This window comes from Anguilla rostrata, chromosome 3, assembly GCF_018555375.3.
Source record: "Anguilla rostrata isolate EN2019 chromosome 3, ASM1855537v3, whole genome shotgun sequence".
Classification (NCBI taxonomy): Eukaryota; Metazoa; Chordata; class Actinopteri; order Anguilliformes; family Anguillidae; genus Anguilla; species Anguilla rostrata.
In genome coordinates this window covers 45,297,882-45,324,175 of record NC_057935.1, presented here as the reverse complement: position 1 = coordinate 45,324,175, position 26,294 = coordinate 45,297,882, and the positions used below count along the sequence as shown (strand labels likewise).

The 26,294-nt window shown below is 38.6% G+C and overlaps 1 protein-coding gene across 1 annotated transcript in view; it reads left to right on the top strand.

Annotated features, from left to right (window-relative positions):
• LOC135251943 (anosmin-1-like) overlaps positions 1-26,294 on the top strand; it is a 52,805-nt gene that overhangs the window by 12,523 nt on the left and 13,988 nt on the right. The window contains exons 3-6 of the mRNA XM_064329825.1: positions 17,658-17,720; positions 18,080-18,302; positions 22,400-22,584; positions 22,858-22,987. Of these exons, the coding sequence (XP_064185895.1) occupies positions 17,658-17,720; positions 18,080-18,302; positions 22,400-22,584; positions 22,858-22,987 (601 nt within the window). The remainder of the gene's footprint in view (positions 1-17,657; positions 17,721-18,079; positions 18,303-22,399; positions 22,585-22,857; positions 22,988-26,294) is intronic.

Sequence of the window (26,294 nt, the reverse complement as noted above, 5' to 3'; positions counted from 1 at the left end):
TGATACATTCATTAGCCACGAGACGCTAAAAAGTGATCATTATTGACTTTTGAATGGGGTCTACAAAACATAACTACGATTCATTAATAATGTGAACAAGTGTTAATATTTCAATAAATGGTCTGTTATTGAGACCTTAAGACCAGTGTCACCAAAAGTAACATCTTCCTGCAGAAAGCATTTTGTACTATAAAATACTGGAATGACAGAAGTGAATACAAACAGCATGAATGCCTCTTGGTTTATCAGCTATTGCCCTTTCACTAATGTTTATACAATTAGCTTTTATTCAATACATTTGGCTATGCTCATTTATGTCTTTTATGGAAGCTTTAATGGCATGCCTGTCATACATACATAATGTAGCATCCGAAGTGCTGACTCTACAAGTATGCCTTTTTCTCTAAAGCTGCAGTATCAGGTCATGTATATAAGCGGTTGCTAAATGAAGAGACAGGACAACAAGTTCCAAAGGAAACTATGACAAAGGAACTTTGAAGTTTGTTGAATACAATTCAATTACTATTAATTGAGCTGTAATTCCTCTGCTATTAGAGTTTATGGGAGTGGCTTTTAAAAAAGGATTTCATTAGGGAAGCAGTGCAGAAACTATCATTGAATGCTATTAGCTATTTAATTTTTATTAAGCATACATCTCGTTAATTTGATTATTCTAGTCATTTGAAATTACTGTCCAACCCTGCAATAGAAAATGTCATGTTTTGGTTGTTCACAGATACAAATTTTGTTTTCATTGATCCATCAGAATCATAAGGTATCATGAGCAATATGATAACCCTTGAGCTTTTGACAGCCATGGAATATTAATGGTATTGAATCTACACTCGTCTGCACACACCAGTACATATCTTCAGGTTACTAATTTCTTCTTGGTTTACACAATTTCTTGTGCGTCATGCCTTGTCTTGCTCAAAGCTGGTACGGACACATCCTCTCACTTTCAATCAATCATAATGTTGAAATCCCAGGCCTTGGAAAAATAAAACTGGTGCATTTACAGGGTGTGATTAGCTAGATCAATGAGCAGTGCAGAAACATATCATTAAATAGAAGTACTGCTGAACATTAACAGTGACTGTGTTATCAACACCAACTTGTCATTATGCTTCAGCACTGCTCATAACATCCTACTGTTCAGTCAACGAGCCAAATTTCAGTTACTCCATTATCACTCTTTGTGCAATAATATGTAGGTTTAAAATCATGGTGGTGATCATGAGCTCTGTCAGTTGCTAGCATTAAAATGGCTTTGCTCCATTAGATGGCATGTGCTCATTTTTAAAAGTATATCTGCCATTTTCCCATTTGAAAGCTTGTGTATGTTGTTTGCAGTTAACTGGCCAATACTGAGACAATGGCAGATCTTATCCCTCTGATATTATTCACAGTTTTATGCAATGGTTTTCTTTTAGAAGGAAAACATTGGAAGTCAGCACCCACACTTAAGCCAGACTTTAAGCTAGATATTCTCTTACAGAGGTGATTTGCAGAAGAAAGCTACATCATATAACATGCAGTATATTGGTGTATTCATTATTTTAATTTTTTTAACATGTTAACATGCATAGACAGTCCATAGGTTTGGTGAAATTTACAAACATGTGTTCTAACACAGTTCAATATTGATTAACTTGAAATACAAACAGTGGTTCAATTAGTTTCAAAAGATTATAACTTTGAATGAATGCAAAAATAATGAAAGTTATATTTTTCAGCTACAGTAACCATGAATCTCTCTCCCCACCCCTAGTGGTATGGACACCCACAAAATGGTAATAAAGCAAAGGTCCACTATTTATTTAAAAAAATGGGCCACAAACATGCTGCAAATGCGAGGTCAGTGCCTGCAACAGATTCCTTGCTGCCCAACAATGCCACTCGTTCCCTTATCAGCGCTCAGGGCAATAAATGACAACAAAATAAAAGGAGCCTCCTCATCCCCTAATCACACAGTAACCCGTATCATCAGCTCCATGAAACGCAGCGAATGCCCCAGCTAAGATATTATCAAATTGCTGTTGTGCATAATGTTGAATTATGGCGGTCCAGCGAGAAACCTTTGTCACAGCTTAAAATTTGAAGAGCCTGAAAAAGCGGAGCTCAATTGAAGGCTTTATGTTCGTGTTTATAAAGTAAAACAAATGTTTGATAAGTAGGAGGAGAACCAGTCAAGGACTGAGCCAGAGATGCCAACCCAATGTCAAAGCCTTTCCAGTGAAATAAAATGGTCAATGGTATAGAATGCAGTACTCAAATCAAGTAGCACTAAAATGGAGATATCACCAGCTTTTTGTGCACATAATTAAGTCATTGGACACTCGAAGCAGAGCACTTTCAGTACTGTGCAACTGACAGAAACCTGATTGGAATTTATCAAAAATGTTTGTACTGACTACTCTCTAAAGAAGCTGCTGGGCAATAACTTTTTTTTCAAGTATCTTCGATGCTAAAGGCAACTTAGAAATTGGTTCATAATTAGAAAGGACAGATGGACCAAGGCCAGGCTTCTTTAAGAGAGGCTGAACCATAGCTAATTTTAAAAAAGAATCAGGAACAAAAGCAAAGGTTATAGACTCATTAATGATGCCAAGTACGGTGGGGCCTAAAACATTCAGGACCTCTTTAAGGACCCTGGATGGTAAGGCATCCAGAGGACTGGAGCAAAGTTGCACATGAGATGCAGTATCCAATAGTTTTTGCAGGTTAATACAGGCAAACTGGGTTAAAAAAATAGGACAAGCAGCTGGTAAATCAGAGATAGAAGAAGAGGGGGTTATATTAGATCTGATAAGCTTTATCTTGTCGAGAAAAATTGTCAATAAATTTGTTGCAGCTGTCAAAGGACGGGAGTACAGAGGCAGAAGAAGCAGGGTTAACCAATTTATCAATGGAATTAAATAAAAACCTTGAAGTATTCCCATTAAAAACTATGAAATCTATTAGGAAGGCAGTTCTAGTCTCCTTTTATGTGAAATGAGGGCAGTAATTCCTTCATAATTTGAAAGTGGACTGTAAATTTAGATTTTCTCCATTTATTCTCAGCTCTTATATGTTGTATTTTTAAGTCACAGATGCTGTCATTCGTTCATGGGTGAGGATTTGCAGTCCAGAATGTTCTGGTTATAACAGGTGCCATCAGATCTATAGTTGCAACTCATGCTTAATTAAAGTTAGTAACCAAATCATTGATACTCCATGGCTGAGGCAGATTCTTGCTCAAATCAGTAAAGGCAGAGGAAATATTTTTTTTTTGCAGACTGGTTGTTAAGCATGTGGGAGCGAATTACATGTTTATTTTAAGGGTCTATTACCTGGAGAGCTGTATCAAAAATAATAGAATAATGATCAGAAATGGAAACTGCAGTAGAGAGACAGTTCAATGATAAGCCCAAAATAATAACCAAGTGAAAGGTATGACCTCTGTGATGTGTGGGACATGCTGCGTAAACTTAAAGTGTCAGAGATACTTAAAAATTCAGAGGCAAATGAATTTGCAGGATCATCTACATGCATATTAAAATTACCAACCATAATAATTCTATCAGATCTAAATGATAGAAGATATAAAATCAGAGAACCCAGATAACAAAAAAACAAAAAAAAACTGTTTTTTGAGTTTAGGGAGGCAATAAATAACAATAGCCGCGTTTCCACCAAAATTACCCGGAACTTTCAGTCCCAGGAACTACTTTACCAGGAACTAAAAGGTTCCTTCAGCCAATGGTTGTCTGCGTTTCCACCGGGGTCTAAAGTACCGCGAAGATTAGGCAAATTAGCCCACTGACGTTGTCGTCGGTCCATCTGTCATATGATTTCTTCTGTAACCCCATACTACCACCGAAGTAGCCTACATTATTTTCTAATAACCGGGACAGCCCGGAGGGGTTTATTCCACTTATATACAACGGGTTACCAACAATGACTATATATGGTTACTTTTGTATTTATTGATTTTCATATATCCTCTCAAACACATTCATTAACAGCAGAAAACATGCACACCTTGTAAACAATTTGCTGTTTTATTACTTTCTCGTCGTCAATTCCATATAGGCTAATCGCAAAATGACAAGAATAGAACGAAAACTCGGACTTGCGTGAAAATGTAAATTAGTAGTGGTACAGCCACCGTTTGCTTTCCTTCGAAGTTACTGCTAGCCGAGCAGCGAAGTGTGCCCTCCAGATGCGAACCATGCACCATAAATGAGTCCATAGTCTTCCTGGTCTTTTCGTGGAATTGAAAAATGGCAGTAAAATTGAGTGAAATTACGGCAGTCTGAAAAAGCTAAAGGGAAGATTACTAGAATTAACCTGTTATTTTACCCGGATAAAAGTGCGGAAGGTGATTTCCAGTTTGCTTGTACTGTATCACCAATGTTAATTATGCAGAACTACCGCATACCTCACATAACTGTATCAAACGTTTTGAGTCAATTACAACGAGCTAACAAAGAAAATCCGGAAGAAAATATTCAGCAACCGAATTAATCCGTTTGAATGTTTTGGTAGCCTACGTAATATGCTGTTCCAGCACGAATGCTTAGCATTTTATAAAACGAATACTAAAGCAAGAAAAGAACAGAAGAGCACACGTTATAATTCCAAGACGTTGACAGGCTATAACCAAAAGTAGGCTACTGCGCCGCATAACATACAAGTTTGATTTGAAGTTATTATGAAAATAAATTGGTTTGCCGCTGCATATTTTCAAACATGGCGGGTAATGGCGGAAAATAAATATAACACAAATGCTACGAGTACTCGACCAATCAGAAATGTTCAGCGCTGCAAGCTCCACCCAAAAGGTTCCTGTACTTTCGGAAAGTACTACCCCACGAGCAGGAACGTTTTGGGGGGTAAAACAAAGCCCCCAGAACTAAATTTAGACCCTAGTTCCTGCGGTGGAAACGCACTGAGTTCCTCAAAAGGTTCCTAGTTCCGGGGTATAGTTCCTGCGGTGGAAACGCGGCTAATGAAACAGACAGGGTCATTACCAGTGACTAAGAACTTTAATGCTCCACCAAGATAGTCACACAGTTCACAAAGTTTCTAAAACAACTGCAAGGCCATCACCATGGCCCATAAGCCTAGGGGAATTTTAAAAACTATAATTTGGAGGACAAAGCTCGGCAAAGGGGGAGCTGTCACCAGGTCTCAGCCAGATTTCTGTTAATAAAATATAGTCTAAATTCAGAGAGAAAATGAAGTCATTTAAGATAAAGGTTTTAATAGAGAAAAATATAAAAGAGTGCAAACTTTACCAAAGTGAAATGCTTTGCAGACTGACTAGGCGTGCATGGAATTTTGATGAAGTTATTAGGATTGGCAGCAGTAAGGGAGATTTTTGAGGTTAAGGCTCTTGGGCAAGGGGAGGTGATGGCAATGAAAATGTGTGAACATTTGCTAACAGGTCGGTTTGGAAATCGATGACCCGATCAGATACTCAGCCCCTGGTGATGTGTATGGGTCACACACCTAAAGCCAACATTGCATGCAAAGGAAACCCCCAAGCACCTGTTTGACAGATCAGAAATACTCTTCCGGAAGCAGGTGTGGATATGTCAGTGACTACTGTTCGCAGGAGACTTCTTCTGCGCTGCAAGATCCACACCGCTAGTTAGCCGCGAAAACAGGATGACCAGGTTACAGATTGCTAAGAAGGACCTGAAAGAGTCTGCAGAGTTTCGAAAAAGGGTCTTGTGGACTGATGAGACCAAGATTCACCCAAACATTATGGAGTTCACTGTAGTTTTATAATTTCACCCCTTTATCCCATGCACCTCCTATCATGCTCTGAGTTTAGTGTGTTCTGGAAAAAGGTCTTGTGATGAGACCAAGAATGACATTCACTACAGTCTGTAGAGTTTACAGAGAATGGTATGATATACAAACAACAACAACAACAACAAAAAACATCCAGGGAGTGTGAGTTCTGTGGTTGAAAACACCATGCTAATGAGAAAGGTCTGAGGAGACTGGGCAGACTTGTTCAAGCTAACATAAAGACCACAGATGCTCAAATAACCGCTGTATGAGTGGCGTGCAGAAGGGCGTTTCTGAATGCATAGTACAGCAAACATTGAAGCAGGAAGGCTACAGAAGCAGAGGACCACACTGGATTCCACTCCTGTCAGCAAAGAACAGGAAGATGAGGCTACAGTGGACACCTGATCACCAAAACTGGACAATTTAAGATTGGAAAAATATTGCCTGGTGTGAAACATCTTGATTTTTGCAGTTTCTGCTGCAGCATAGGCGTCACTAGGGGGGTGCGGGGGGTGCGGACCGCACCGGGTGACACCATCAGGGGGGGGTGACACCGAAATGACTGGCAAGGATTTTTTTGTGTGCTGTGTTTTGTGTAGCAACTAGTTGAAACAGCTAATTTCTCCGATCCAGTTTACTGCCGGTTAATGTGACGAGAAGCGCTTTGTCGTTTGAATGCATTCCTTGCGCCCACACCCGCCAGCACCCCCCCGGCCGACAACATCGGGTGACACCAACCGTCGACCGCACCGGGTGTGATCAGCCCTAGTGATGCCACTGTGCTGCAGCATGCAGATGGTAGGGTCAGAATTGGGCATAAACAGCATGAATTCCTAAATCCATCCCGCATTGATTGTAGTGGTGTATTGGTATGCACCACGTCATGAAGCACACATCATCTCAAACTGGTTCCATGAACATGGCAGTGATTTCAGTTTACTCCAATGGCCTGTACAGTCCGCAGATCTCAATCCAATAGAGCAGCTTTGGGATGAGGAGGAACAGGAAGCTCTCAGTATGAATGAGTGTCCAAAAAATCTGCAGGAACTTTGTGATGCTATCAAGTCAGCATGTACCAAAATTTGGAATGCTTCCTTGTTGAATCCATGCCATTAATAATTATAAAATGGCAGATGAGTGCATATATATATATATTTGTTATATTTTGTACTTGTTACTCAATTCAAATATGTTATTTATCATCATGGTTAAGTTTCAGCCAGTAAATAATGCGTTGTCCAGTGATATTATCAGCATTGCCTAACAATTTCCATTTGGAATAACTTCTACATCCATCAGCAAACTTGGATGCTTTTAGAGATTGCCTAGTTTCCCCTGTTTTAAGAGGAATTCTGTTTACATTACATTTGTTTGGCAGATGCTTTTATCCAAATGACACTGCTATCATTTAGCTCTGCTGGATAACAGTTGCAAACATTTTCTGTGGTAGATTTTGTTTGCTTTTTTAAAGATTTGTGATGGATTTACTCATGTGTGAAAATTCACTAATTCTCCCAGATGATCAAAACTTAAACCGAGAGTATATTTGTTACACTTGTAAGTTCCAAATGTGGTATTATATTTGTATAATGAAAGCAATAGAATTGCATTTCTGTATATTATTTCATTTGGATTGGAAAAGGCATTTATATTCTTTAAGTATCTTGTTTTCCCCATGTGTGGTTAAAAGATTAAAAAGAAAGTAATTAAACATCTTATTAATTAGCCTGAATAAAAAATGTGAATAAAACTTGATAAATTGTTAATAGAGGTGTGCAGGAAAACTGTCTTTCCAAGCCCAAATTGGCAACACTGATCTCCACAGGGCTAGAGATTTCACAGTGTGAAACTGAAAGGTCATGAATTTCCTGATTAAATCTTGCATTTTATACATAGATGTAAACTGACAAGATCACGAAAGTAGACGGCAAAGTGTTATAATCAATTTTTCCTACTGTCAGTGGCTTTTTTAAGGACGTTGTCATCCATTTCTGCTGTGGAGCCATTGCTGATGTCTATGTGCGAGGTCATTCCCCTAATGACTGTGGGCAGATTAGTGAATGGTTTAACTGCATACCTCTGCCTTTTCAGTGAGGTAGATAGGGGCATTAGGAGAGTTAGGGTATCATTAGTGTGCCATAAGTATGTTCTGCCCCATTCCAACCCAACATGGACAAGGAATGTACGCCTTTGTTTAAGTTGTGGTTATTTCTTCCACTGCTTACACATGCAAGCCCTTGACAAAATTGACCAAACTTAGTATAACTGGGAAAACGAGATGGCCTGCATGCTCATTGTGACAAGCTAAAGGAGACCTGGAGGTAGCTTAAGGGTTCTGCAAAATTACAGCACATCGAACAGATTTGCTTTCCTTAAACATCCTAGCACATAATCAAAGCCTGGGGTTACTGGAAAATGGCTGAACTCTCAGAAAATAAGTCTGAGAATCTACAATTCATTTCATAACCATATTGTCTTTTTCATTTCATTATCAGGGACAGGACAAACAGAATGCCTCGTTTAAATTCTTGTCTGCTTTTCATTTTCCTTAACTTGATAAAAATTTGTTGCTTTTACATTTCAGGTTTTATAGATGGGTGTAACATATTCTTTTTTTAACAACCAAAGACTTATCTCTAGGGATACTCAGATGCACTCACATCACAAGCAGAACAGATTTAATCCATTAACCATGCATTACTGTTGAGGCTATTAGTGACCTATTGACATAGCCTTGCGGCTGTTGTTTTTCTCCTTTTCCTGTGGTAGCATCAGCCAAGAAAGGGCATTTCATAGCTTGCCAGCATAAAAGCCTTTTAGGAGAATGCTGCTAGATAATGGGTATTAAATTCCAAAAAGCTGGAAGTGGTATACCAAGGTGTTTCATTTGCAACTACCTGATATAATTATATTTTAAATCCACACATAAAAAGTAACATGTTTTCTTTCACTGTGTTAAATTACACAGCAAAAATATAATTAAAAAAAAACTTAAAATTCTGGGAAAACTGTCTGATTAAAAAATGTCTTTCGAACCTGAGATCTTATCACACTTTTTTTCCTTTCTCAGGGAAAATGCTGACTTCTATGACAATAGTGTTTCTCAAGGTCAGTCAGCTTAATAAAATTTTGTTTGGTAGCTTTGGCTCAGCCTTACACTCACATTGATCTTCATTTAAAATAAGAAATTATGACAGGAATTTTGGTGAATATGACCTCTGTACCTTACTTCTTCCTTTAAGTTAGTGTCTGTGGTTTACTTTGAGGTGGTCGTATGGTTGTCATTTATTCGGTACTGTACATTTTTTTAAAGGTGCGAAAGGAAGTGGCTGATTTTGTTGTTGGAAAAGGCTGGACTTGCCTTTGAATGCACCTTTCTGTCAAGTCTAGAAAACACAGCCAAAATCTCTCGTCGTCTGTTTCCACATGAGAAAGATCACCATTCTCTTAGTTCAAAAGGATCATGGAAATACCCTCCTGGCCAGTGTTATGCATTATTTGAACACTGAGCTTTGTAAAGACTGTTACATTTAGAATACTGAAGTTTTGGAAAAATCAATACTCTGGGCTTGGTTGTCACTATATCAGAATTTATGTTTTGAGAAATGGAAGTAGAGGACACTAAAAAGGAACACATGGCAGTTTTTCGTTGTTTTGTGAGAAGTTGTGCAACAGTCTGTGTGTCTTTCTGCCAGCTTCTTTTTCTGATGTTGTCACATAGCTAACTTATTTGTGTTCATTCATCTGATACATTTTCCTTTGACAGAGTACATTTTTCTTCTTTTGTGGGCTCATTTAAGCAGGCTTGAACTAACATATTTTACTCAGCAGAGTGATACAGTCCTCACTCATATTTAACCTTACCATCAGAGTGAAGTAGTCACCACAAAGTTTCTACAAGCACACTATGCTACATTCAAAGAAAATTCCAGAAGAGATGAGGAAAACACGCTGTTGAAGTATATTAGTCTGGAAAGGATTATAAAACCATTTCTTAGCCATTTCTGGACTCCACAGAACCACAGTGAGAGCCATTATCTCCAAATTGAGAACACTTGGAACAGTGGTGAATCTTCCCAGAACTGGCCGCCCTGCCAAAATTTCTCCAAGGGCGCGGCGACAACTTATCCAGGAAGTTACAAAAAATCCTAGAAGAATGTTGAAAGAACTGCAGGCCTCAGCTAAGGTCAGTGTTCATGACTCTGTAATAAGAAAGATAATGTGCAAAAATGTGATTCATGGGACAGTAGCAAGGTCAGAAACATCAAGTAGTTGAAGTATAATTGGCTTATGCAGCAAGACCATGATCGAAAACACAAAAGCAAGTCTGAATGTCTGGAAAGAACAAATTAAAGTTTTGGAGTGGCCTAGTCAAAGTCCTGACTTGAATCCAATAAAGATGCTGTGACAAGAACTGAAACGAGCAGTTTATGCTTGAAATATTGCCTTAGATATTAATGATTGTAATATTAGTTATTCAGTCATTTGTATTTAAAATTGCAGTAATAAGAAGAAGCAATTGGAAAATAAGAAAAAGATAAGAAACAAAATCACGTAAGTGTGGGTCTTTATTGTGTGGCTGTGTGAAGTTGTATTTAAATTCTGTGTCCAAATGAACTCAGAATATTCATGCTTGGAGGAATAAGAGCCTTTGGTCATTGTAATTATTTATATGGGAAACACTGAAAAGGTCCAAACTGTGCTCTATATCTATAAGGTGTGCCCTGCAAACTTGTTACTTGACCGATTGCATACCTGGAATCCTAGGAAGTTTTGATTTCTGCCACTAATTGCAGTTCTCATGTTGTGTGGGTAGTGTGATGGAGGTGGGTGTTTTTGGGCTTTTGAGCTAAAGGGAAGGTTGGTTAGACTCAGGAGGACAGGTCGCAATTGACAGGTTTCATTTAGTGTGTGCGTATTAAGCGGTGTTATCGGGCTAGCATGCTGCCTGCTAACTGCAGAGCTCATTATGCACACGGTGGGGTGGTGTGGCTTGGTGTACAACCCTGGTCCTGGAGTACCCCTGCGTATGCTGATTTTATTCCGACCTTAATTGTAATTCCTAAAGTATGAAGAGTAATTTGTTGTTTTTAATGAGCACTTTAAATGTCTATTGAGGGGTGATTTACCATATTAATGCCCCATTATGTTAGAAATAGACACTCATGTCACACAGAATGAATATTACATATTCATTTAAAGACTTTTAATCAGTCAGATCAGTTCTCAGGCAGCTAATGCTTTCATTTTCTGTGATATTCTGTGAAAAAACAAGTCCTTTTGAGAGGTTACATTTTTTATGGATTGACTGATAGTACAACAGCTGAAGTGAAACCCTAAATGGCGAAAGTATGGACACCTGCTATTTTAAACAAAACCATTAAAGCAAATGGTCATGAGCCAAACCTGTATTGTGGTGAAATCAGTTTCAGAAAGAAATTACGGAACACATTTTCAGCATCCTTAATGAATCAAGTGATTTGTTGGAACACAAACCAGCGTACACAGTTGCACTCTAGGACCAGGGTTGAAAATCACTGCTCCAAGGGGGCTCATTCTTGGAATTACAGTCGTATCACAAAACAAAATCTGTCCCCGAATAATTCTGATTAATGATCCACCATAAAAAAGAGTACTTTTGCCTCACAATGTGACCCAGATGAATACAGAATGTATGCTAAATTGCATATGAAATTATGAGAAGCCAACAGATGTCTTGGCCTGATTTGGCTCGAACACTTGAGCTGAAAGATGTGAATACTGCATATGTCTCTGATGAACTGAAAGTGCAAACACTTTCAAGCACTCTAAATAACCCGCTTCAGAGGGAAAACGTTCGATCAAGTCTCTGGCAGTCTCTTGATTTATTGCTTCTGCATGTCAGAAAATTGCAACCCATTTTTTATTTTATTTTCCCAATTTTCAAGGATGGAATTGTTGATATAGACAGCTTGTGAAAGTTCGATGTGAGTAATTGTGTCACTGCAAAAAAAAAAAAGAAAAAACCTAGTTATTTGCTTGTTTATTTTAACTGGCTTTGTGTTTTGTGTCACTTTCTCTTGGCAGTCCTATTCATTCCCTGATATTTTTTTTGTGTGGTCTGACTGTAAGAGCCTATCTTAGCACACAGTGGTCGTTTTAGCTGTCAATCCCACAGGAGGATGGTCACAGGGTAAGTACAGTAAATCAGATATGAACCACAGTTGTGTGGGAAACAGGACAGAGTGCAGTACTATTATTTTTCCATGACATTCCCATGGAAGGGGAGTGGGGTATCTTTAACTCAGTATGGACTTGCAGGGTGAATGTATTGTTTGGGGACCTGGAATGGTCACGGAATGTAAATCTGCTTTCTTAAGAATAACTTACATGACTGTATGGTAACCTTAACTTTGGCCATGATTCAATCAGCATTGCCCTTAACTCTTAAACATTTATATTCACTTAAGCAAGTTGGTAAGCTCAACAAATCAAATTTATTAGTTGGATGTGTACTGTAACAAACACAAAATCTGTCATGTTGACAAAGTTGACAAATTAAAAATAAAAATCCTTTAAATGATTCTTTTTTCTTGATTTCTTGGGAAAGGGTAAGTTATGCAAAAATATACAACCAAAAACTTGCAAAAGATTTGAGTAGAAATTTAAAAAAGATAAGATACTCCACTCCAATTCAGCGTAATTCTCATGATTAGTTCGCTTAATATCTCAGGTTCAACATCATTACACTTGTTAGACTATAGAGGACAATCACATTGGCTGTACTTAAACTAGCTAGAAATTAGTCAAAAACCTCAATGCAAATTGTTACCTTAATTAGAGTAGGGGCAGTGAATATTTCTTAGTGGCCAGATAACTTTAGCCAATGAAAGGGTATACCTTATAGTCTGTTAACTTTTTATTTTCCTACTCTCAGTAAAAAACCTTTTGAAATGAGCAATACTGTTGCAATAACTTGTGAGTTGTCAGTTGAAGGGTTGAGAATAAGGGATGGCACAGATATCTTCATGCATGGAGAGAGAGAGAGAGAGAGAGAGAGAGAGAGAGAGAGAGAGAGAGAGAGAAAGAGAAGCCTCTGGAGAATAGCACATTATGGCAGAGGGGGGTCAATAAATCTGACATGATGTTGAAATGGGGGAGTTATTTAGTGGTTTTATCAGTGAAAAGGGCAAACGCAGCAGAAGGGAAAGCCATAACTCAGTGTTGGAATTTATAGTTTGTGATCAACAGCAGGGATTTTACCCTGACAAGTTCTCCCAAGGGGGAAATGCCACTCATCTGTACACCCCCTGGGATTTCACATGCTTTTTCGTAAGTATACCCCCTTACTGCCATGGAGCTTAATGCTATTAAGGACAGTTGCATGGTTCTGGAGGATTCTGTGAAGACTGAGATGGATGGTGTCAAACTTTTTAAAACATGTTTCCTTAGCCGATGAAGTGGTTATGTTTTGATTGTTGGTGCCTACACGAGGAAAATGCTCACAATTTGGACATTATAACTAATAACAAAACATAAAAAAATTATTAATGTTATTTCTGTATGACACTGCTATATGTTTTTTTTTCCCCAAAGCACAGTCTGTCTTCATAATAGTACACTGTTTTCGGCGAAATGAAGATTAAGTGCAATATGTGTAATTTTCTGAACCCAGCTCTTTTAGCTACTAACACAATTGTTTAATGTCTGATACTGAATACAAGTGCATCAACAGTTCAGACAGCTCCCTTATCCAACATGTAAAATATATTTATTTGATTTCATTTTGTAATTATTACCAAATATATCAATTATCAATTATATCACCAAATTTGTTGATAGGCAGGGCAAACTTTTGGATCAACCTTTACCAAAATTTACAACTGAAAACCCACAAGAAGGAAGGTCTTACAGTAGGTAGAACTGTGTTGATCTATGGTCTGTATATGGTTATTGATTTTTAGAAGGTTTTCATGAAGGTTTTCAATGAGTAGATTTTACTATACTCCCTGACCCATGTTGGACTCACATGCTCTGTTGCGTTAAATTAACAGTGAACATTTAGAAACAACAGAAACAGTTGTAATGATGGCTTCGTCCAGTTTTTCCTTTCCTGTTTGATCAACGGTTGTCTGTCCTGCTGACTATTGCATTTGGCCTCATTTAATAGCATCAGCCAATTGCTGATCTGAAAAATGACCTGCCTCAAGGTAATTTTATTTTGGGCCCTCTACCATACAGCTGCTAAATATCAGTGAGCTAATGACTCCAATTTCTGCATATTGCTTTTGTAAGCCATTATGAACATACTATTATATGGTCTGATTATCCCTCATTCCTAATACCCTTAATTGGAAAACTCATTCATTTTCAATTTTTTTTGTAACTAATCAGCCTACTTGTCAGCCCCCCCCACCCCCCCACCTCCCCTCCCCCTCTTACACACACACACACACACACTGCTGGAAAATAACTATGATTGTTAGTGTGATTTGATGCTGCTGCCATGGCTTACTAAGCCTTCACTTGTGAGTGTGTTTTGCAACACTCACTCGGTCACACAATGTCGCAGACCTACTCCGGAGACAGAATGGTGCTGGCTCTAATTAAGAGACAGCCATCTGTGTAATTAAGACCTGGCACACATGCAGGGCCCTGGTGATCCCTGTGATTGCACCAGTCAACTCACAACATGTGCACGACCCATGCAGTCTATTAAAAACCAAATAAACTGTTCACTGGCTTTAAGACAATAACGAGTCATCATAATGAGCAAATTAAGGACTTATAAACACTAAGTTTAGGCTCCCTTGTTGGGACTTGGGATGCACTTTTTATTAGGTTATGTCATCATGCTAGTCATCATAATGACTATGTACAATATAGGTTATGTCATCATGATACTATCATAATGCTATGTACATAGATTATGTCATCATCCGAGTCATCATGATAAGCAAATTAAAGAGTCATAAACACAAAGTTCAGGCTCCCTAGTCCTAGTTGGTGCCATTGTTTTTTTTTGTTTTTTTTTGTATGTAGTTATTTTACTATCAAACTGGCTATAGTATATATACGGGAAAAAAAAATTTGTACTATGTCCAGTTTGAGTGTCTATTTCTTTTCGCTTTTCTTTATATGGGGAGTCATTTGAACCAAATATTGAGACATGCAAGCCTCAGAATATCAATAAGTAGACAGTCATGTCCAGAAAAGGTCAGGTGTAAGTAAAAGTTGTTTTTATTTTAGCTTGGAAGCCAAGGGAATTGGCATCACTATACTGCTGTGGAACAAAAGCCATGCAGATGTTTGCTGGGTGAGGTGTCACCAAAGTAGTGTTTCCAGATGTCAAAATTCAATGCATTACACTGTCTTTAGAGTGTTCCACACATTAGAATGAAAAGTATTCAATGTACATACATAGCACTCATAAAAAGTATTGTACAAATTTCACAGTACAATCTTCCATGCTTCTGTAACAAGATGTTTTCCCACTGAAGGCAAATGGTATTAATGTTGCAAAAAGTTAAAAGAAAATACTGCTTACATAGAGTAAAATGTAATGGCATTTTATATGGTTGCATTGGTTGAGAAAGGATCAGTAATGTATAAACTGTAACTCACAGTTTATATTTGTGTAGTGAAGGTTCATATGTTTATATCTAGAAAATTATTCTGCTCTCAGGGAGAAATTTTATTGGGTGCCCTTTCACCCATATTATTTATTTTACTCTCTTAACTTGTACTTTTGACATGATAACTCAGGTTGGGATATCAGTTTAATGGCTGGATGGATGGATGGATATCAGGCAGATATGGATATCAGGCAATATTGTTTCACACAAAGTTGGCAATGTGCTGAACAGCTTGCCAGGTCATGTTGTAGATGTAGAGACCCTACAGTGGTCAAGTCCTGCCTTGACACAGTGCTGGATACTCTCAAGGTTGTAGGTAAATTAAACCAAGATTGGCTGGATAGCCCATTCTCATTATTTGTTGTTTTGTTTTTTCATCCTATTTTAAAAGCAAGTCATGAATGCTTTAATGTAGATCATCTGCTTTTTAACCAATGTTTGTCTGCTCTGTAACTGTGTACAGAAAAAGATAGAAGAGAGAGAGAGAAAATTGCAGCGCTGGTACCAGATGGTATCAGGAAATGCTGATGTATGTGAAAAGGAATCCATGGCACTGCCAAATGAAACCCCTCGAGCCCATGAGTGGTAGTTTCCCGGTAACCTTGTGTGTCCGTTACACAATCCTTTTTTTCCTGCCCACTATCCAAATTGAAAGTCCCTTTCAATAATGTCTTCCAACATCATATTCACTTCAGTGGCTTTAGATGTCATTTCAAAGTAGAGCAAAGCCCTCTCCTTGTAGATGCTGTGGAAGTGGTGTCTAGAGGCCATATTTACTGACAATTTGCGGGCCTTTTATAGATGCTAACGAGACAAATAGCATTTGTCCTTATTCATTAAGGTGTTGCACCAAGGTTTTTGCTGGTAAAATGAGAAAAAAGCTGCAGCCATAAATGTACGTGTTTGGGTTAATATATATTACGTTGGATCCATTCTGATATTGTACTGTAAAAATATGGGAGGAGAGAATGGAAATTTATTCAAACCACCTGCTAAAACTGATTTATCATGGCTGGTGGGTGTTACGGAAAAGGTAATTGCATCTTTTATTTAACATCTGGGAAAAGCAGGTGTTAACTTCTTTCTGGCACAAGATCGGCATGGCCATTCGTAGGAGGAGACATCATCAGCATGGCAGAGTGCATTTGCAAAAAGAGTCTTTCTAAATCAAGTGTTACTTTTTTGAGGATAATTTGAGAATAGCCTACAGGCTCTCCAGTCATGCCATCCTCCATTTGTTGGTGCTAGGATGAGCTTGGAGATGATCTGGAACCAACAATGCAACAAAGCCATGCCATCCCTGCAGTGTCAAAAGTCCTTTCCACACTGCATTTCCTGGCTTCTGGTTCGTTCCAGCGCACAGTAGCGACATTAGCTGGCATTTCGCAGGCCGCGTTTAGAAATGCACTGTTGTTGGCTCTGAAACGCACGCCATGTTACATCACATTTCTGAACAATCGAGAGGCCCTTCTGGAAACCAAATGGGGATTTTATACCATTGCTAATTTCCCAAATGTGCTAGGTGCAATTGACAGCACACATGTTCAACTGACACCCCCATCGGCAAATGAGCATGTGTACAGAGACAGAAAGCTCACACATTGTGTCAATGTCCAGGTTGTGTGTGACTACTGGAACATCATCATAAATGCAATTTCAAAATACCGGGGTGCACACATAACTTCTTCATTTTTAGGAGCAGTCGCCCGTTCAAGATGATGAGAGGGGGTGATTATGGATATGGTTGTTTATTGGGTACAGAATTAAACAACTTGAAATATTACAACTGTTCAATTTTTCTGGTTGAGACGTGCTAATATTCTCTCTGCACATTTAAGAGATGGCAGTGCCTATCCATTGCACCATGGATCCTGACACCTGTCCAAAACCAGACTTCACCAGAAATGGAGCAGTACATGAATCTTGCTCTCCTGCCATGTGCAAGATGCACCTTAAACACCAGCAGTGCATTTAAATGAACTCGCTGCAGCTGTGCTCATTCACGTAACCAGTATTAGTACATACCCCGTTAAATTTAAAACGTGTGGTGGTGCCAAATTTTGCGACCCTGCCGGTAATTCATGGAATGTTTAGTAAATATGACCGTTGATGTGCTAGACAGGCATGCTAGGCAGGCAAGCTGAATGCACTCTCTTTAACAGAGCACTTTGCTCTGGCCTTGACTGTGAAGTGTTAATACCTTTCTCTCTGTCTTTGTCTCTTTTTCTCTCTTCGTCTCACTCTCTTCTCCCTTAGTGTCTTGAGCCATGCAAGTCATCCTGGGACCTGAAGGAAAACCAGTGCAGGAACTTGTGTGAGGTATGGTCTCATATGTGGTCCAGGTGGATGATCCAGCAGTTAGTCTAGTTCAGGGGCACACGTGCACAGTGGGGGTCGATCTATTTAGGAAATTTCATGCCATCCTCTGCTCATACAATAGTCACAAGCTATATCTGCGGACCGCACATGTATCCTTGTGAAACTATTTTGCTGTGGTTCAATGCAGGAGTGGCCACTTAAAAAAAAATAAGTCAGAGTTATTGACACAAAGGCCAACATGCACAATGAGCCAGCCCTCTTGGACTGGAGTAGTGCCACTTTGGCCTAGTTAGTTTACATTATTTAGCTTTATTTATCCGTTTAAACTTTTGTTTTTTCTTCTTTTCACCTCTCTCCAGTCCCTGTTCCCCAAGAAGCATTATGAGTGTGTGACGAGCTGTGAGTTCCGGAGGTCTGTCGAGACGCTGAAGCAGGGAGAGTGCCCCGCCCCCAGGAAGGCCAGCGGGTTCGCGGCGGCATGCGTGGAGAGCTGCGATGCCGATGGAGAGTGCTCATCTGTCAGGAAGTGCTGCTCCAATGGCTGTGGGCACACCTGCCAACTGCCCAAGAACCTCTACAAAGGTATGGTTCCCTGTGGCCTTGCATGCCAGGCGTATAACCTCTCTGCTATAAGCCTGGCAAAAGTAGTACAGATCAGAGTGAAAAGCCTGCCCACTGCTCCACCAATCACATCATCTCAGTGAAGGAGGGGCTGTAGGTCAAACCAGGAAAATGTCCACAAGCTGCCCTCTGGGAATCTGATCAATGTCTAAGCTGGAACAGCACTGCCATCACTGCAGTAAGTGCTGTTCCCAGACGGTCATTCCCTCTAGCATGCCTATAACTCGGTAGTATAAATGGATTGTATGTAAAAAATAAAAATAAAAAAAAGAACATTAAAGCTGTGTAAGTTGCCCTAGGTCCCCACTCAGAGTATCAGCTAAAAATGAATCTACCTTAGGCTCAACTGCATCCAGAATACAAAGCTCATAGTTAGGGTTCTCGGTACTTAGCTCACAGTGGTGTATTGTGGCACTGTGTCGTGTGGTTTGGAGGATTTCATCTCCTGCTTTGATCCCGTTGGTTACAGAATGAAAAAATAGTCTGTACTTTAACTGAAACCCCCAGCAATAAGGTCATTTCAGTCTAAAGAAAAGCCTGGGTTGTGGGACAACTGAGAGCCACAGCCCTGTAGGAGACATGTAGATTTGGGTTGAACACTTAGTGCCCTGGGCAGAAAATAAATCTCTATTGGTAACAGGGTTGTAGAGTACATTTTTTTAATTTGCATGTTTATGCTTTGATTAATTTCCTTCCCTGCGCCTTTATGTTATTTATACACAACATGCTTTGATCTATCAATGCATTAGTACATATTTTTTAGATTAAAGTGGGGTGGGGGTGAGAGGGTTAGCTGACTCATGTTTGAATCATGTGGATTGGCAGGATCATAGCATGCTTTAAGGCATTGCAATGCATCTTAATTACCAACTCTTCACTTTTTTAACAGTTCCATGAAGTTTGTTCTGGCCATAACTCAGTAATTCTGCAGTCTGTCTCATAGCCAGGGGAACTCTCCATTGCAGTCCTTACATGATACAATAGCTTCATTACCAGTGGCCGAATACATATGAGCAACACCACGATCCTATGGAAATAACAATGCATTACGGCAGTGATGCAACTGCTAAATTAATGGCACTTTTTTGTAGTCAAGGTGCGATTGGTAAACTCGGTAGTACTTGGTAGTTCTAGCTCCCAATGGTGGCCAATTAAGGCGTGTTTATGACTTTATGACTAGAGAATATATTGCACCTGTGGCTCAGTTGTAAAAGACTGTAAAAAGGCAATGGAAGAATAAATTACCTGTGAGAGTGGTGTTGGTTTGGCTTCAGTATTACCTAATATCAGCCATTTCTTTTCCTTTACGCCAGTGCATGGAATCCCCAGTGAGCTGGCAGTTTCATCACGTCAGACACACATGCACATTTATGAGATCTAAGAAAAGCCTCTGGTGTTTGGGTTGTTTTTTGTGTGTGTATTTTAATTTCAGCTAGATATAAGCCTAAAATAATGTTTTATTGATTTGTATTTTAGCATTACAGAAACCTTTTGAATTTAGCAGAATATTTAACCATCAAAATACACATTCTCCAGCCTAATTATGTTACATGGATGCACATGCAGCCAACAGGTCCATGTTCAGGTCGGTTGTGATATTGTTGTTACATTACCACTATTATAATTATATGGTTGTTATAAATAAGCTTGGTGGCTATGTGTCCTATTGGCTGACATAGCAAACATGTACTATGGCTCAACATTTGCCATTGTTGCAATTTAATTTTCATTCCCCATTCATTCTCTATGGGATTTTCCCCCCAAAAAATTGTAAATATTTGTAGAACTATTTGGAATTTTAAAAATATTTGAACAAGCACACTGCTTTGAACCAAGCTGAATATTATGTTGGAATGGCATGTTTAGCTTAAACGCTGTAGGAGGAGTAGCATAAAAATGCACATTTTCAGCTTCAGTCCAAATTTCAGCAAGGCTGTACCTAGCTTGGTGGTCAATAAACATACTAATTTCATGTGGATCCGCAGTTGCTAATATTGCTCACATGCCCACTGAATACTGGCTGTTGGCCGTATTTATTTTCAGACAGGACTTTATGATTGTACATCCAATGGGGGACTGACACAGAGGTATACCTTGGAAAGTTTCAACTTGAGTGGTCAAGCAATTGAGGAGTTAGAAGCATTTTGACAAAATCTACTTTTGCAAACTAGTCCAAGGGCATTAGGCTGCCTGTCACAAAATTATGCAATGGTTACCTGATACAGCATGATATTATTCCCTATTGTGCCATCTTTATCAAATTTGGTGAATATTGGGTCAACTTTGTAGAAAAAGAAGCAAAAGATGTTTTTGGAAAAATTAAAAATGGTGGAAAATCAATCTGTGTATTAGCTATAGCACCCCTACTGGTTGAATGATCCCACATTTTACATGGTAGTATCAAGTTAAAACATCAACATTCACCAAGTTTGATGATGATCGATTACTAAGCTTGGCAAATGGCTGCTGATACCTGATTGGCTGATGTTGGTCAATTTTTTAAGATATCTTTTGAGCATTGGACCCACTGTTTGGAATGTGCATAGAGATGAATGATACCAAATCTCAACCAGGTTCATCACATGGTTGAAGAGTTATAGGCTTTTAAATCTATTTAATTGTTACAGCGCCAGCTATTGGCTGAGAGCTGCCAAAACTTATGTGTGTCCTCTGGAACAAGTACTGCAATTGGATACCAGATTTGGTGGGGATTGGACTGTTTTAGTAAAAATGTCTACACCCATAACAGTTGATTGACAAATAGTTATGGGAAAACAGTTTGCATCGTCAATAAAAAGTGATAACCTTTTAAGGGTTTCACTAGGCATGGTCTGTGTTTTCATTTGATGAAGATTGGATGAAAAAGAAGCTTTTTTAAAAAAATTTAAATTGCAGAAAATATTGGCATACACATATTAAATTGAGAATATACATTTTGTTCAGCATCAAGGGAACAAAGCATTTCGATTCTAGACCGCATGGTTCAGGAGTTATGGGCCAAAAATGGTTGCATTACAGTGTCACCATCAGGTCAATAGACGTCGTTGTCATAACCAGAGTAGTGGGTGGGGGAGCATACCTGCTCTACAATTTACTGTTTTTACTGCCCATTGTGTTTTAGGGAATGATAATAATAATAATGAAAAAAAAACAGAACAAAAACTATTGTAATAATAAGTATGGAAGAGATCAGGCAGTGGGTTGCTAAAGCAACCACACTAATAAAATCAAACAGTTGGCAAACAAAAGCAAAGTTAGCAGGTCACTGAAAAAGATGTATGTTTGGAAAGCAGATGTAGAAAAAAGCAGTCCTAATGAGATTCTGATTACAGTCGGTTTAATTATTGGTTCAATTAAAGTAAGATTTATGGATACAAACAAGAGTAGCCTATTTAGAAATAAGGCAACAGTAATGTAAGTGACAATTCCAATGAAAGGATTTAAATGATTTCATTTGGTTTAAGTTACTGTACAAACAACCTACGCTTTTATGCTTTTTCTATGCTTTTATATCTTGGAGGTTCAATTGTACACACATATATTTATTCAACAAATGCATATCTTACACAATTTTACACAATGTTTAAAGATAATCTCTCTCACACCATCCAGCATCAGTCTTGTGCAATTTCTCGTCTGCTCCATAAGCTGAACATTTATTTGCTCATTGAGTTAAGCCACCAAAAGTGTGCAATGCACCAGGATTAGAGTTTCAAAAATTGGTTTCCAAAAAACTACATTGAAAAGCTCAGATAGATTTCTTTCGTATATCAGTATCCATATTGAAGTTATTTGCGTACACCAGGATATGTGCAAGTTTTATGTCAGCAGCCCAGGCGAAGGACAGATAGAAATGTGATACTGCAAACATGCCAATGTTCGGTACTCAGTGATTATTGGGTGATAGAAATTGACAGTGTGATTTATGGACTGAGATAATATATATATATATAAATATAAGTATGAACAACTGAAGCTACAGCTGTGTGCAATGAAGCACAAGGGCTGAAATGATGACAGTATGCATCATGATAAAATTGTTTGACTTGTGCTTCCAGGAGTTCCTTTCAAACCCAGAAAGGAGCTGAGCTTTACTGAGCTCCAGTCCAGCCACCTGGAGATCCGCTGGTCCTCAAAGTTCAACATCTCAGCAGAGCCTGTTCTGTATGTGGTGCAGCAGAGGTGGAACTATGGCCTCCAGCCCAGTGAAGACCATGCCACAGACTGGCAGACTGTGGCACAGGTACATTATTTACATATGTAATTTAGAAATTTACTACCTTGCTTTTAGCTGAAACAACTTAAAGATGGCAGCTAGAAAACCACCAACAGAGCTAGAGATAAATAAAAAGATAAAATATGTCACTGCCCTCATAAATATGCATGCCAAAATACCTGCATAACTAAGTGAGAAATTATTTTATTTTTTTATTTGAAATAAGAAATGAATATGAATATATGTAATATGAATTGATGTAATTAATTTTTTTCTTAATTATCCCCTTGTCCCTCCTAGACTACAGAGGAGCAGGTTCAGTTGGCAGACATCCGGGCCAACAGGTGTCACCAGTTCCGTGTGGCTGCTGTTAACGTTCATGGGACCAGAGGCTTCACAGCCCCCAGCAAGCATTTCTGTTCCTCCAAAGGTCTGTTGGCCATTGTTCCCCCCCATTGTTCATCTATGGTGTCATTTCAAAATGCTAAAACCAACCAGCATAGGTGGTGAGAAACATAGGCTGCATCCAAATAATCTTTTTTGCTTAGGAAGGTTCCTAACTGAGTGAAATGACCCGGGAGTATCTAAGTGGCAGCCATGATAAGAGCTGTTCGAATTCTCTAAATGGTAAGGAAAGGTGTCTCAATGCTTCCTATCTTATCTCCTTTAGCATAGGGCACACTGGACCGTCCTTTACGAAAGGAAAGGAGATAATGCCGTCCCACAATTCCTTACGGCAGCAACATTTAAAGCGAAGCACCATTCGGCCTTTCACGAAAACAATCAATCAACATGACTGAGTTGTGTCGTGGTTCTTAAGCTATTATATGCATCGACTTATAATCAGATCATAATCAGCATATTAACCATAACACAGAAGTCTGTCTTTCAAGAAAAAAGGATATGAGACGTTTTTAGCCAGATTATGTTTCTAATTCAACATGTTTGAAACGTATGAATGATGATATGTACAGTAGTAAATTTGTAGGCCTACCCTATGCCTTTCTTGCATTAAATTTAATGAATTATTTTCATACAATCATACTAATTGGGATTCATGTCGATAAATATGAGTGGACAGGAGGGTGAGCGTGAGCAACCATTCTCAATGTGACAACCATTTCATTTCACTTTTGTGACCAGTAGCCTATATTCCTTTTTTATTTCAATTCCAACCTTGGTAATGAAGTAATATTTTTCACCGGGTTGTCCACGTTTATATAGCCTGCATGAAACAACACGGTAAGAACGCACGGGGCAAAGTATCTAAGATGCGCTTAGATCTTCGGAACATTGTAGTTTTACCAAGGCAGACGCACGTCAATAACATCCGCTGTCGCATAATTACGGCTTGTAGTGAGTCGATTCTCTATCACGGGTGTCTTTTCCTAAATCCTTTGATTCTTCAAAGCTCCTAACCATGACGTCATTAGGTCAAGGACATGGTAGGAAATTAGATGTATTTTTGACTATTCGAACACAGCCATAGGTCGCAAAAATATCACTTTTCACTTTTTTTTTCTTTATTTCACTGACAATAAACTAAGTCATTTGAAAAATGAACAATAACAACATGCATATTTTAGATTACAGGGTTTGATTTATGGGATGGCAGTCATCTGAAAAATTAATTGTAAAGTTTTCCAAAGCTTTGTCTTAACCATGTGCATGTAACCTTTTCCTATATCTTACATCATGTTACAAAATATATTCTAACACAAAATTTAGTTCAGTAAAATCAGTTTAATCATCACAAAGAATTAACTTTTAGTTCTGGGCTTTAAGTCAGATAAAGCCTACCATAGAAGCATTTGTACTGTCTCATGACCACTGAACTGCAGAATCTTCATAAATATGAGTATCCAGTCTTGCAGTCATCAGTCCTGCATCCAGGGTGACATCGGTTAATGCCAGTTTTCTCCACTAACCTTTGAGAAAACCACGAAGAACGTTGCATTCTTGTTCCCCTCATGTCTTTGTTTACTTGTGCACATCACGCATGTACACAGTACGCAAAATATAGGCTTTATCAAACTGTGATTGTCTTGCAGATCCTGTTCTTGGAAGGACAGTCAGTCATGCGATACAGATGCGGAGAGAGTGTTGAGAAATAAAAAAATAAAAATACTGGTAACGTGGCTTATTAGTGCCTTTAATAATCATCAAAAGAAATATGAGGAGAAATCTATGGTAGTGCTGTTTGCCGTTGTGTTCTTAGTAACCTTTCTTATGCATCAGAAAACTGATCAGAATTAACTGTGTACTCATACACACTCACTTCAGATCTTTTTGACAAGCTGCAGAAAGTTTAATTCATACCAGAAGAGCAGAAAATGAATCTAAATCCAAGGGGAACATATGTGGAGCATTTCTGTTTTGCATTTCAACTACAACTTAATGCGGTTTCACAAGTTTCTCTAAAACTAAGGATTTTCTGTCATTACAGGAATGTGTAATGCAATATGTTTCAATACTTTGGAATATTTTAGTCCTGAAATGCATGTTAACCTTCAAGAATGGTTGGAAAAATTTGATGTGTTGACATTGGATCTTCGCCTCAGAAGAGCTTAGGCTCTTCTGCATTCTGAATTGTATGGCAATTTTCTGTTACAGTAGCAGAATGCATTGGTTATGTGCTCTGCCATTTGTCCTGGAGCTCTCCAAGATACCATATTTCTATGAATCAGTCCAAACTGGGCTTTGTCTGAAATCTTCAGTTCAATTCCATTTCTATGAGAACAGAGAACCGGTGTGTCATTTTCATAAGATTAATTACTTCACAGTTGTATGAAATTAGGATAAAACGTGACATATATGCATGCAAACTGTATGTCCATGTGTTTGTGCATGTGTGTATACATGCATGCCAAAAGTTACCATTGGATCAAAACAACATATTTTAAATGCAACATCAAGGTTTGAATTTGTTTACCAAATTCCTATCTGCTCACACTGTATTTGCTAACAACTTAAAAAAAAATATTCTTCCTACTACTGTGCGTTCATTGGTTGCTTTCTCACAGCGTGGGTCGACTGTTCAGAGTTAAAGCTGTTTTTTTACATATGAAAAATATAAAAAATAATATAAATGGATAGATAAATGAATGTGGATCATCCACCCGTCTCCTAACTCAGCTCAGCTCACTGGCATTAAGTGACTGATGAGACAGTAACTGAGTGACCACATTCTGGTTATTTTCCTGGCAAATGAGTGGTTTAATTTTGGGCAAAGTATGTGAAGCATACATCAGTCATCAGTCTTTCGGCTGTAAATGTTATTTGGGGCCCTGACATGATGAACACAGTTCAGATGTCTATTTGGTGGAAAGCACATTCAGATGACTGTGGGCTGACTCATCGTCCATTATCATCCGAGAGTCTGTACATACAAACAATTTAGTGCTATAGTGTTTATTCACAATAAATTTGAATAAATGTAATTGTTTATATCATGCATGGCACTGCTGTCTTTCCCTGCTGAAAATTCTACTTCAAGCTGTTCTTGTTTTCTCGTTAACCAGCTGCTCACCAGCTGAGCATCCTATAGTCAGCTAGTTCTCTAGTTTGGCCACCTGCTTACTCTACCTGCTTAACCAATTTTAACCAGCTTTGACCAGTCATAGACCAGACTGTGACCAGCAACAGACCAGCTATGACCAGCTAGAAGTGTTGAAAACACAGCTTAAACCATCTTAGAATCTCAACTGGTCTTAGAGTCTTTTAGCAGGGGTGATTGC